Genomic DNA, 14,523 nt, shown 5'->3' with positions numbered 1-14,523 from the left:
TAATCAGCAATGATCTTCTTTGGTAGCTAGCAACAAATAAAAGTAGAAAACATTACACTGGTTTTGGTTGTGTTTGTGTGTAGCTTTGGATTTGTGTACAATATAACTGAGTTTTGAAGCCCACCAAATTAAATAAACTAGAACACACCGTATAGAAACAGACAAAACACAAAATAATCTCCATTTTTAACTGTAGGTCCATGAAGCACAGTAGTCCACACGTACAGATTGATCCATTAACAGGTCAGAGGTCACAAGACAGTCCCATCCTACCACAATATGCTGTAGAACCTCCCCCACTCGTTTCTCGCAGCCCTCATCCATTCATTCTCCTCTTCACACCCTCCTGCTCAGCTGTCATCTCTCACTTCGTCTCCTCTAAATGGCCATTGACTGTGTTCATGGACCCTTCGTCCTTTGTCCATGTCCGTCACAAATGTGGCTGCCAATCACACGTGCACTTTCCATATGAACTTACTGCTCCTATATCTACATAACTACAAAGTTATGTTTCATCTGAAGCATTTCCGTCAACAGCTCTACATTTAAATTCCATGTTGATTCACCATTCAGTCCAATCATTTTCTCTCTGCCGTTGCTCTTTCCTCCCTCGTTACCCTCTGTTTTTTCTTTTTTCTCCTACGCTTCTCCACTTACTCACCATCTTTCTCCTACTCCTTTCTCTTTATGCTTTTCTTATTCTCTTTTCCCATCACATGATGAGTCGCCACGCAGCTCTTGCCCTGAGGGAATCTTTGTCTTTCAACTCCAGCAGAGATGGAGAGAATACAAAAATCGAACTCTGTCACACATCACATCCTTTTGTTTCCGGTAAGAAGCCAGAGTGTTACTGTGTCACTGTGTCAACATAGAAGATGTCATGATGGCTAAACAGCTTTACGTCCTGTGAACTTCGTGTACAGTTTCTACTAGTAGTTCATTACCAGATTAGAAATCACTTTTCCTATGTTTGCAAACTTTCCTTAAAACAAGGTTTGTGGACAAAAGACAGGAGGGGTTGTAAATTATTTTCATGTTTACCAAGGAATTTGAATAAAAGGAGATTTTTTTTAATCATTTTTGTGTTTATGTGGTATGTATGCCTCTGTTTATATATACATATAAACACACCGTATATATGTATATACTATAAATATATATGTATGTATACAAATGTCAAGATATTTTTTTCTTTAAAGCTTTGTGTGATACATAATCATCCCTCATAATTCCTCCATATTTTAATTGAATTATGCTCACTGTCAATTGAACAGTGTATAGTTTGTGTGAAACTAAATAAAGGTTATAAATAAATATTTATGTAAAAAAATATATCTCCAGTACAGTTGTAGAGTTGGTCAAAAAAAAAAAAACCAGGGGAGGAGGGGAACATGAGTGCTTGATGAAAGATACAATTACATCCCCTCAGTACAGACAACCACACAGCCCACACAGACAAGGCCATGCTTCATTAATCTATCAGTCCAACAAGCACCCCCTCAAACCGTCATCCCACTGCTTCACTGCATTTGCTACATGTTCCACACGAGCGGCCCATATTTACAACCTTTCTGCTCAGTGGCGGGGGTTTGGTTGATTTAGAATAAGGACAGTGCAGAAAGGAAAATTAGAAAGAGAAGGAAACGAAATGAGAGACATGAGACATGACCACTGACGTACGAGTACTCGTGTCTCTCTCTCTCTGTAGCTTTTCCCTGGAGTAGTTTTTTTTTCCTCTTTTGGCAACAGTCTGGTGAAAGCACACCAACTCATCTCAGTGGGCAACAGCAAAGGTAATCATGATTAATGAAGTGCAGTTATTTATGGCTAAACACGGAGATAACTGCACTTTGTACTGATAATGGCGCACAGAAAAAGACACACTCTGCTGCACTGGCACAAACATTACCCAGACGCTGATCAAGGTCACCCCAGCAGATCATCATAGCTTGTAAATGAGTTCAATTAAACAAGTGGCTAATGACTGCTAGCTAATGACCAAGTCCTACACCGGCAGCTTGGTGACAGCTTGTAAACCTCACACGTTTGTGTTTTCTACACACAGTACCATCTAGGAATAAATTACAGTTTATGGTAAAATATGTAATTCATCCTCACTCAATGCAACCATCAGCAGTGCTTGCGTTAACTTGTGTAATGAGTCCCTCCACACTTAACCGGCTCCCCAGAGCGATGTTTTCCTTTATTAGAGCGAAGACGAACAAAAGGGTTCACAGACGCTACAGATAAAGGGAAGGATATGAAATTTTCACACGACCGTAAGGGAGATTAAAACCATTTGTTTGAAGGAGGATGGAAACTTCCACACAATTAAATGGCAATTTGAATCATGAATGAGGAAAGTGGATGCCATCATCTGCGGAAGCTGATGGATTATGGTCATGAGCCCGAGCGCTGCCGTAACAGGGCCGGGCCAGTCTCCTTCACCCTCACCAACCTTTCACGTGCCATCATTTATTCAGGCTATATAATAAGCCGCTGGGACATTTCATCACCACCGATGTCACGGCAGACTGTTGGCCAAGCACATGGGGAGTGAAGGTTGGATGCAGCAAGAAGCAACAGAATCCTTGGTGAAAACTGCACAACATAATAAAAGCCAAAAGAAAAGCAATTGTCTTTTAGAGTCTGTTAGGATTTCAAATTCTTCAATAAACATACATTATTCATCTCATTCATTTGGTGTTCTTTATTATGGTTAGAAGATTTTTAACCATAGGAAAATTTCTAATGGCACCTTACAATTATTATTATTATTATTATTATTATCAACAACAGTAACAATAATTATTATTATTATATTGTGGTGCTTTAACCAAAACTGTAATGTTATTTGATGTGAGAATATAAAGGTTTTTAGGGTTTTTTTTTCTAGTTGGATTTTACAAACTGTGCTCCAGGCCAGTTCTACCACCAATGCCATCAGTAATTGACATTTGGTTAAAACATTGTTTAATGAGCTAAAAGAATGTATTCATAAGTAGGTAACTACAGAGTGAAAAAAGTGACACATTTTTATACTATCTTGACTGGAAGTATTCAACATGACTGATAATGAACATCATCTACTCCAAGTTCAGTAATACAGAATATAATCTTTTTCCCCCCAAAAATAAAAATTAAGTCACTGTTTGGAAACGTCCTTCCACTCACTCTACAAAAGCAGCGGCCAATTTTATCCCACTGTTTCAACCTTATGGCTGCAGCCGTGCCAGGTTTACAAAATGTTTTCCTTCTGGGGGAAAAAAGTGGACCACAGGCTGTAAGAGGAAGATCCTTTCAAAGAGCTTGAGTCTCAGCCAACACCATACCCCCAACACTCCACTACAAAAAGCACTACATTCCCAACACATCCTAGGAGTTTGTCTACAGCCAAAATTCATCTCATCTTTAGGACAGAGTGCTGTAGTTGGTCAACCTTTAACTGACTGGAACGAGAAATTTACTCAACAGGTAGAGTAATCCTGTGCTCTTGTAATCTGCGCTAACCACCCTGGATGCTTAACAGAGGACAAGGCAGACAGGCAGCACTCTGGCTCAGCGGTGAACTGTTCAGAAAGAGCAGTAAAACCAGCAAACAGTGGGATGCTGAGCTGCAACCAATGCCACTCTGACAACACACACTTTCTCTGCCAAGTTCTGCAGCAAAGACAAAATGGTTCCCAACACATTCATCGGGCTCCGAGTTTCACACCATGGATGAACAAGTTGAATAAATCATACAAGTTTAGCTAAGAATGTGTACAGCCAGGAATTCTAAAGGAGCCACACAGTGAGTTCTGAGCATCTCTCGTATTAGCAGACTGCTGGCCGCATGGCTGGGGGAGCTGAGCCTTTTGAGGTACAGGCTGTTGTGAGAGAAACACTGAATTATGCATCCATGAAGGAATGGGGGATTGGCTGCTGCTTCCAATAACAACCCCCACACCCCATACCATTTACGGACAGATAGATGGGTGCATCTAGATGAAGTTTCACAGGAGGTCAGCACTGCATATGTAGGATTAATAGACACTCTGGGGCGTTTTTCTCTTGCCTCTGTTTTCTGCACCATTTCACCAAATGGTAAAAAATGACACTTTCTGCCCTCGCTCATTTGATGGGGGGGTGGGGGGGGGGGGGTGAGGAAGGTCCTGTTGCCTCTAGCAAAGACGAATGTTCAATGACAGGTTGATGATACATTTGAGCCTGAGGAATCGGCTGAGGGTGGTTATGAGGTACCCTGCATCGATTGTCAAAGACGACAACAATCTTCCGCCACACTGACAATGAGCTATGGGGTCAAAAGGTCATTCTTTTAACTGCCCTTTCTCTACCTTAATAAAAATCAATTCCCCATTAGAATCCCTTTTCCATTTGAAGGACTAGGCTTGCACTAAGATGAAGACGGAATACATTCACCTTTGTCAAATATGATTATGGATGTTCTCTGATTTCCCTCTCGTTTTTACGGAGAATCTAATTTTCAACAGTCCAGTGGTCCTTTCGTTCCTAGGACTTGTACGTTTCCTCCTCATCATTTGAACTTCTTGCTCCTCCTCTCTTGACAGTCATCGTCAGGCTGTTGCTTCTATTTCTGTACACTGCTGCAGGCTATACATTCTGCATATTTTGCATGGAACCCACATAAGAAACACCTGCTTTCTACAGACTGTACAATCTGACATCCAGTAAGGATTTTTACACAGTGGAAACAAAAGCTAGTAGATTATTAGGAAAGCAGACTCAAGTATGTGCCCTACTGTGCCTATTCTTCATTGTTTGTCTGTTTCAGTGCCATGAAAAATCACAGAGTAAACCAAAACTCTAATGTCCTGCAAAGCCATCACTGTTGGCAGACACCACAGCACTGGCTAAATAGCAAGACATGCCATTATAGATTAGGACAGGTCTCTAAATGGATCCTTTTGAGTGTCATTTCCTGCCAAGGCCTATGGCACAAACATCCTCTGTCACCAGTTCTACTCCTAGAAGTGGAGCAGCAGACCCCTCCCTGTCCCTGTCCTCTAAACTACCTTACCCACCACACTGATGGATAGCCGGCAGTCAGTAATAAGCTGGCCAAGGCTACTGGAGAGAGCAAGAGCGCAGTAAAAACAATGTAGTGCCAAGTCACCACATAACAAATCTCTCTCACAAACACCAACACAAGGCATTCAATATTTCTCAAAAACATTTTTAAAGTTATAACCCCTGCCGAGTTGATCCTAAACACCAACAGAGACTAAACAAAATCAACAAATGTCTCCTACATGCACCATATCTTCATGGAAAAATGCAAGAGCTAATTTAACCCTACACTGACCCCTGCATTCATACATTTGTATGTGTGCACACATTAATCCCCCACTTCAAATTATACAAGGTCATAAAAGAGGGGCATCAGTGCTAGATATTAAATCAATTTGGCCGAGGAGTATTTATGAGCTGCTACAAGCTGTGGCCATTCTGCACACACAAACAACCAAATGACCGCATGAATATATACAGCAGTCTCGGGGCTTATGGCAGGAATAGATGACGCCCTCAGGCTGTTGGTCCACTCTGATTTCTAACCCCAGCTCAAGCTCTAAGATGAATGTGTGAAGGCTGAAGGTAAAAGGAGAGGGTGGAGGCAGAGGAGCTGCCATCAGAACAGCAGATTTTTTGAAAGAGAAGGCTACCTCAGTGTGACGCTGTATTCTTACTTGAGTAGAGTTGTAAAAAGAATGATGTGTCTTCCACGCTGCTTGTCTTGTGAAGCTCAACATATGGGACATACAGATGAGCTGTGTTTTGATATGACATGCTCTAATCATGGAAATATGTTCTGCAAGACCGTGGAACAAACGGTATGTATGAAACACAAACAAACGGCCGTGAGAAGGAACAGACAGACAAGCATGTTCTCTTTGTCCACCTGCGTCGGTTCGTCTCCTGTCTCACTACGTGTTTTGCTTGTTTGGATGTCGTCACACCCAGGCATGTAGACCAGGCTAACACCCCATTATGAAAAGTTGAAAATAAATGTGTCTAAAGCCCCTTGACTAATGTCCCAGACAACAATGAATGACTACGGTTCCATAGTGTAGTGGTTATCACACCTGCCTTACACATCTGCCTTATATGCAGAAAGTCCTGGGTTCAAGAGGAACCACACACTAAATGGCGCCTCCTGTGGCAGCCTGTGTGATTTGCAAAGACTAACTCTGAATTTCCCCATTGTGGGACGAATAAAGGATTAATACCTTCTTATTGGACAGTGTGTCCAATAAGTGGATAACATTACCAGCATTCACTACAACTTTCCCCATTCAAATCCTTCTTCCTACACACGTATATTATCCTCCTGTTTGAGATGATTCTATAAATACAGTGATTTACACAATCTCCTATTTGTTTTTAAGAGGTGAAAAAAAACATTCTCATGATCACAGCAGATGATAATTCATCAGATTCTTTTCAATATTAACACCATCTCTGCATAAAGAGGCCAAAAGGGCCACTCTTTGTCCCTCCTGACTCTCGTCATCTCGTGACTCTGGCTGTAATGTCCTGCTAAAAGTTTACCAGTTCATATCGTTGAGAAATGACTGATGTTACATTTTTCATGTGGAGCATTAAAAATTCAAAAGATCTGTTCCCCTTATTTATTCTGAGACTCGGGGAAAAAAAACACGACTCAATAATGGATGAGAGAAAGGTTTGCTAAGAAAAGAGAGCCAGTGTGGTACCACTGAACTGAGAGAGAGAGAGAGAGAGAGAGAGAGAGAGAGAGAGAGGGGATGTAAAAAGGATTATGGATGAACTCCGAAAACAGACAGACTGAAATAAAGGGAAATATGCTGCTGACCATGGAGGGGGAGAGGAAGTCGTAGTGTCTGGGTGTGAAAGTCAATCTGACCTGGTGAGCTGTGTAAAACCTTTGTCTTTAGCTCGTAACCTCTGCCTTCAGGTACACAGAGCTGGCTCGCCTACCTTACGTCCTCTGCTCTTCATCCGTCACGCTTGGCAAATGCAGCTCGGCCTGTCTAGCAATACCAAACATTTAATTCACAAACAAACACACACGGAGAGAGAGAGGGAGAGAGAGAAAGAAAGAAAAAGAGAGATACAGGGTGTCAGTAAAAGTACATTCATGGCTGAGGAGTCTGTTTACCAAGTTGGAAATGTATAACATTCCCAAAGGCTCAGTACAGCTATAGTGACAGTCAGGTTGGCCCATGTTAACAGAAAGACACTATGAGAGGGACTGACCAAACATCCAAGCTGTCCTGGTTTGAGGAAAACATCTCACCTCCTAGAGCAGAAAAACACTTCACATAAGCAAGTACAGGGTAAAAAAAAAATAAACATAACATTTCAATTATGTCTTTTTCTCTGTACAATGTGTTTTTGTTTTGTGTAGAGTTTTGTATGTGTTCTAATAACATTTCACAACATTTCAAATATGAGTAGCGTTTATTTTTCAAACCACTTTCAGATGTCATGACCTTATTCTCTCTGTTTAATGAAAGCCGTCCTTTGGTTGCAACAATGGAATGATTCAACTGCTTGTGATTTGACACAAGTAAAAATGATGCTGCTTAAAAGAGCAAAAAAAAAAAAATAATTTAACTAAAAGGTGGCAGAAAAGTGCAGCAGACATATGGAGCCGACTAGAGACAGAGCAGGAACGTTCTATTATGTCCCTCTGCGCTCAAACCCATCTGTACTGATGTGACCAACCCCTTACTCGGGCTGCCATCTAGTGGTTTACACCAGAACATAATCACTTTGAACGACACAAACTGACCACACATACAAAACTTTAATGCTGAGGAGAATTATGTTTTATCTTCCTGGAGAAAAACCAGCGGAGTGGCATTATTTCCACAGAGCATTGTAATCCTAACTTCTTACCCTAACGTTAACCTTTAACATGTATGCTTAATCCTAATCGTTACCACAGTACGTAAGAAACCCTTAATCTGACACTAACTCCAAATTAGTTCTTAAACCTGAAAATATTCTCTTTACTAAAATAAACTTCAATGTTAGCAAAACAACATAACATCACTGTCTTCTTAACTGGAGTTTCGGTGGTCCATTTCTCAGCAGGACAATCAATGTTGGCTTCAGGTGTGTGATTGTATTGTATCTGAAGAGATCTCCTTCATGTAGAAACATCTCATCTTTTCAGTGGTACAGCAGGTTAAACAACAATAGTGTTTACTTATTAAATCTGTAGAATTACTGCAGTACTTCCTACACTGCACTACTGTCAATTAAAAGACATACTGTACTTCAAATCCTCAAAAATTAGTTTAATACTCTGTAACATGTATTTATTGTTTTGATACTGAAGGTTGCAGACCCCTGCTCTATCCCCTTATCATTATCTTAACTACTTCAAATACCCATCAACCCAGTGGTGGTTTGTTGGTTGAGGTAGGGGATTTGGGTCCATAAGGTTTCAGGGTCAAATCCACCAGCTGCTTGAGCTGCCTCCTTGCTCACTTTAGTGATGTGTAAAGTGTAGAGGACACACGTGCTGTGTCACGATGACAATTGGTTCACGTTCACTTATTTGCAAAACCTTTACCCTCTACACTTTAAAATAAATACCCCACGAGTGTAGCTGTACCAAGATCTCCCATTCTCACCCACAGAACTCTTCTAAATGCTGAACGCAAACTCTATCAATAGTCTCCACTATGACTACACTCGTCATTACCAGTGCCAGACTTCAACCAAAGTAGGTAACAAATACAACTGACACGCACGCGCACCCACTGGCTTTTAATAAACAACATTTTAAACGGAGCCAGCGTCAGACGTCATTGTCTTCCCACTATTCAACAACTCCTCCCATTGTTTGGTTTGATTCTGCTCCCTCCCACTCAGCTTTTAATTCAATGTTTTATCTTTTGTTTATTGGTGATGTTTTTCTCTCTGTGGCTGCAGGAAGCAAAGTGTTGGCAGCAGCTCAGTTTGATCTGCAGTCATGGATGAAAAGCGCCTGCAGGGGTAAACAAGGGCATTTTGGAAATATAAACAACACTGCCATGCAATTAAAAAGAAAGTACATAAATACGAGTCCTCCTGACAGTGAGGAAACGTGCCAGTGACAGGATTGTCATGGAAAACAGTCCGTGTGGGGGCATTTGTGTGGAGCAGAGGGGGTCACCTCTACAACAGACGAGCCTCAGTTTTAACTTGACAAACAAAGAGTCCGGATATGTCCTTATAATTCAAGCTGCCTTTTCAGACATTGAGTTTTCACACAGCAGGCCGATGGAGACTTAGCATCAATAACACCACAAGACTTTTGATGTTGAAGCAAAGAATAAATTCAAAGCACAAATGGCCAGAAATTTGCCAAAAAACTTCAATGACGTGGTTAATTTACAAAGCAGTAAAAAGGCAAGAATGAATTGATTCTCATAACTTAAAACAAAACATTGAATGACACTTCTACACTTTGTGTCTTTGCCAAAACCAATGTCTTTTGTCTCGTCTGTCTTTGGACTGGTCACAAATCACAGTTGAAGTCACAAATGAAGTACAGTTGACAAATGGTTTTACTTACCTCAGTTAATACCAATGATGTCTTTTTTACATGAATCTATGTTGTTGTGTTTCAACTTAAATTTGACTTGGGGGGCATTTTTAGGTTGCCTCTAGTTGAACTTTTATTTTGTCTATTAGCTGTTACCACTGTTAGAATCATACAAGTCCAAAGTTAGGGACAGCAGCACAAGTGTAGTGGGAGTTGGACAACAACTGTTATAAATGATCACAACTCTGTAACCATTTAAAATGGCCAATAAAAGTAGTAAAAGTATTCTAAAATGCTTTTGGCTTTCAAACCTTCTGGAGCACAATAACATGATCTGAAGAGAAATTGATGGGTTGGATTTAAGTGACCCACTTGGTAAAGTCACAACACCCAAAATGTTTGAACCACTCAAACCAAACGGTTTTCGTGCACATATTTAGAGGCCAAATATCAACGCTGACTGAAGCGATGCATGTCAGAACTAGTTCGAATGTGCAAACCGTGCGGCTCAAACAGGCTACTGTTTAGCACGCTAACCGGCTGCCCCACTCGTCGGGTCAGCAGCGAGCAGACGGTTTAAAGCAAACCGGTCCTTCACATGACGCGTTAATCGCCAAAGTGAAGCGGACCAGAGATGGAAATACGTACCGTCGTAATAATAACACAATTTTAAAAAAAAAATTTTTTCTCTGTACCTTCACACATCGCCATTTTGCAACTATCACAGGGCCGTATTACCACTTCGTCCCGCTATCAAAGGGCACCGATGCGCCTCGTTATCCAATCACAAGCGGCATCTACAATGCACCAAGTGCAGGCTCATTAATTTGTTAATGGATAGATACACAATGCAGACTATTGTCAGTGAAGCTAAAGGAAAATCCCAGCAACTCTTATACTGAATTATGCTGCAAATATGGATCGCATTAAATGTGTGCAAATGCAAACACTACATGAAGCAGCAACTCATTGTTTTCCTCTATCTGTGACAATACCAAGGATACATTTTAGTTTTGGACTGACTGATCTGTTGTCTGCAGCTTCATTGCTCTTATAAAATAAATTTCTTATAAAAATTCTTATAAAATTTCATAGAAATATGAAATGGGCACTCTAACTGGTAGCTCTCCTCTGGTTTTAATAATTTATGGTTGGATTCAAATCTGCCTCAGATCTCAGCTCATCGTATCACCCTGTGAACTAGATCAAAACTCTCCGTTCACTTAAGAAGGCAAGCCTCCAACCAAGAAAGGTAACTTTCCCTTTGGTGCATACATGTGTGTTTGTGATGAAAGATCCTAATAAACCAACTGCAAACAAACAGGTGAGATAGCTGATATTGTCCTAGTTAAAATAACCAATGGATGTAAACAACAAAAAGATAATGAATGATGGTCATACATCATGCTGGAATGCAACTTACCATGCTTATTCAAAACATGGGCTGCATTTAATGTGTCTTAGAAAATCTTATGAAACTAACAAATATCTTGACATGCATACATTTGTGAATCCTGGTTTGTGCATTTATTCATTTTGTTCTAGCTCCATATTTGTGCTCTACTGGTAGATACCAATGTACTTATTGGGCACATGTTCCTTTAGACAATTGATGCATGACAATGCCTCCTTCTATACAAATATAATCTCTGACCTGTCTGCAGTCCAGTCCAGATCTGTCTTCTCCTGAAGGCAAGCAAGATGATTTCATGCAGCATGAATCTGTTTGGAAGAAGGACCAATCTCTTACCAAATTATCAGTGTGCCTCAAAGACAAGGATGTGGTGTAAACTTGCCTCCAAGTCCTGAACATGTCAAGATTTTATTCCATTAAACACATTTACTAATGTCATTCTCTTCAATGTGCACAGACATTTCCTATTTTTTTCAAAATTGACCATATTGTCGTTTAAAGTATTGTTGCCTTCATGTGTGAACGTCATGTCTGGAAAAAAAGTCAATTAAATTTAATGGGACACTTGTTCCTGATGTGGCTTTAAATGCTATTTGGTATAAAATATCACCAAAAACATACCTTAATATAGCCTTACAATCATGAAAATATTCAAAAACATAAAGTCCCAGAAAAGCCTTTAAATGCAAGTTTATGCCCCAAAACATGCTACCTGATGTTGATGCTGAAGCTGTATCTTTTTCTAGCCATAGAACTCTGAAACATGCTGCTGACTTTGCAGTGTCGTGAATGAGCGTTTAGTTTTTATACACAGAGAAATATGGATGGTATCCTCGTAATAACATTCACATTAAAAAGTCATCTGTGGCAGATGGATCTGTGGCGCAGTGTAGTGACGTCACACTACACACTTTGAGATTGTTCTAGCTCCATAGAAAACGACTTCTTTCCGTACTCCTCACGCTCGTCGTCATTTTTGCATTCTGTAATGAACAACGACACAGAAGAATTTTATAGGCGACTGCCTAAAGTGGTGAGTAGAAAAAATGAAGTCAAGGCAAAGATGAATGTTTTCTTTACAATAAAGAAAAAAGTTAAACGTTTGGGCAAGCTACATGCTAACGTCGGCGTTTTGGTTGCCACCAGGAGCTTCACGCTCACCTCAATGGTTCTGTCAGCTGGGAGACCATCGAAAAACTCATAAAGAAGAAACCACACCTGAACATTGAGCACAGCATGACTGCGATCGGCAGAGGACAGAGGAGAACACTGGATGAGTGAGTTTAACTGAGCTGTTTTGGGGTAAATTACGGTAAATAGCAGACGCACTGATTACTAAAACTAATGCTAACTGCATTAGAGTGTTAAAATTATTAATGCCAGATTTAAAAAACGTGAATGCAAACAGGTATACAAATTACCATACAAAAATGTTTACGTTTCGTGTTTAAATAGAGATGTTGGCACATAGGTAAATCAGTCCTCCTTAAAAATGGCAACACTTCAATCCAGAAATGCTGTACCGTCTGTTAAAATATGAAAGAATATTAACACAATAAAAGAATGTACAAAATAATACTTTAAAGCCTAACTCTATAACTGCTCAAATCGAAGTTTAATAATGCAATTATTGTCAAATGTTATTTTCAGTGCACAGTTAATAGAACATTTTAAGAACAATTTCTATTTAAACGATTTCTAAATCTATTGAATTGGGGGGATTGCAATGTATTGGCGATTAGATATTTTACCCTTATTCCCAAACGATGTCATACTCTTGATAAATGCAGTGATGTTATGTAGTTGTTTCAACATCATTTGTTTTTATGTATAATCTTTTTTCAAATTGCAAACAAATACCAACCAGCATTGTGATCTTTCTGGGCGAACCGGTACGGGGCCGCCCAGAAACAATGCATAACTTAGATTATTTCCGTTTTTTTATTATCTGATGCTGAAGGATGTTTTATTTTGAAAAATTACCGGATTCTCTCCGCCGCATCTGCCCATGACTCACACTTGATGCATGTCAGCGTGCTCGCCTTCGTCACAAAAAACAAACGTCTTTGGAAAGTTCGTTTGCTCAGAGTAAAAGAGTCAGTGAGGAGACAAGAAGAAGAGCCTACGTCTTCAAAGAAGAAGAAAGCCTGACATCTGACAGAACATTCCCGGAGTCCTACTTAAAATATGGATTTATTGCGACAGGTTGTTCCCACGCACCGTGCACGCGCAGCATACAATATGCGGCGAGCGGCTCTCTAATGAGGTAATTAAGTCTTCAAAACTGCTTCGCCACATGGAGACCAAGCGTTCTACTTTAAAAGACACGCGCGAGGATTATTATATAAAATACCAGTTTTTATGCCGCTCGTATCGTTTTGTTAAAGGACGCTCCCTGGAAAAAAAAGTTCAGACATTTAACCAGTCCGTGCCGCAAAAACCGTTGGGGACCGCAGCCTTAGATGATATAGACAAACAGACTGATTGACTTACGTACGTACTTAATTACTTAATTGACCCCAGGCTGGGGAATTAAATAAATATTAATATTCAGGTAATAATTACAGATTATTTTTTATTTCACATTCCTAGTGACGTACTGTGTGTCCGCAGGTGTTTTCAGGTCTTCAAGGTCATTCATCAGCTGGTGGACACAGAAGAGGACATCCTGATGGTGAGGACTTCTGCTGATGGAGGCTAATAAACCATGGTCTACTTTTTTAATAATATTACAGTGCCGTGAAAAAGTATTTGCCCCCTTACTTTTTTGCATATTTATCACACACAAAGGTTTCAGATCATCAAACCAATTTTAGTATGACACAGAGACAACCCAAGGAAATAGAAAATGCAGTTTCTAAATGATGATTTAATTTACCAAGGGAGAAAAAATTACAAACTTGTCTGGCCCTCTGTGAAAAAGTAATTAGTAGGAAAGCTGAGTTCAATTTCACAGGACACACCCACACCTGATTACCACCACATGTGTTGAATCAAGAAATCACTTAAATAGAATGTGTCAGACAAAGTGAAGTAGGCTACAAGATCAGAGCATCATGCCACGATCCAAAGAAATTCAAGAAGAAATGAGAAAAAAAGTGATGGACATCTATCAGTCTGGAAAAGGTTACAAAGCCATTTCCAAGGCTTTGGGGCTCCAGCGAACCACTGTCAGAGCCATTATCCACAAATGGAGAGAACTGGGAACAGTGGCAAACCTTCCCCGGAGTGGTCGGCCAGCTAAAATTACTCCAAGAGTGCGACGACGACTCATCCAGGAGGTCACAAAAGAACCTAGAAAAACATCGAAAGAACTGCAGGCCTCGCTGGCCTCAGTTAAGGTCAGTGTTCATGACACAGCGAGAAAGTGTGTTTGGTTCCTACGAACATCCGGCCATCAGTTCGTGTGCTCAAACTCCAGCGCTCTTGGAGCATGCAGCAGGACAACGATCCAAAACACACCAGCAGGTCCACCTCTGAATGGCTAAAAAAAAAAAAAATTAAGGTTTTGGAGGGGCCAAGACAAAGTCTGGATTTAAATCCTCTCGAAATGCTGTGGTGGGATCTT

The 14,523-nt window shown here is 40.3% G+C and overlaps 2 protein-coding genes across 3 annotated transcripts in view; one reads left to right on the top strand and one right to left on the bottom strand.

Moving 5' to 3' along the window:
* The window catches only part of reln (reelin), a 95,065-nt gene extending 84,731 nt beyond the window's left edge, over positions 1–10,334 (bottom strand). The window contains exons 1-3 of the mRNA XM_025056528.1: positions 10,237–10,334; positions 7,258–7,300; positions 6,979–7,031 (exon numbers count right to left, since the gene is read on the bottom strand). The gene's annotated coding sequence lies outside the window, so the exon portion shown is untranslated. The remainder of the gene's footprint in view (positions 1–6,978; positions 7,032–7,257; positions 7,301–10,236) is intronic.
* Positions 10,335–11,570: 1,236 nt separating this feature from the next.
* Positions 11,571–14,523, top strand: part of mapda (N6-Methyl-AMP deaminase) — a 9,889-nt gene continuing 6,936 nt past the window's right edge. The window contains exons 1-3 of one of the 2 annotated variants that reach the window (XM_008312426.3): positions 11,571–11,988; positions 12,102–12,232; positions 13,569–13,629. In XM_008312426.3, the coding sequence (XP_008310648.1) occupies positions 11,944–11,988; positions 12,102–12,232; positions 13,569–13,629 (237 nt within the window). In that variant the 5' untranslated portion in view covers positions 11,571–11,943. Of the gene's footprint in view, positions 11,989–12,101; positions 12,233–12,257; positions 13,222–13,568; positions 13,630–14,523 lie in introns of those variants that run through there. The other variant, XM_008312427.3, reaches the window with a different exon arrangement.

This window comes from Cynoglossus semilaevis, chromosome 6 (genome assembly GCF_000523025.1).
Source record: "Cynoglossus semilaevis isolate Cse_v1.0 chromosome 6, Cse_v1.0, whole genome shotgun sequence".
Lineage (NCBI taxonomy): Eukaryota > Metazoa > Chordata > Actinopteri > Pleuronectiformes > Cynoglossidae > Cynoglossus > Cynoglossus semilaevis.
Note: the sequence above shows the minus strand (reverse complement) of the source record. Positions and strands in the feature narration are given on the sequence as shown.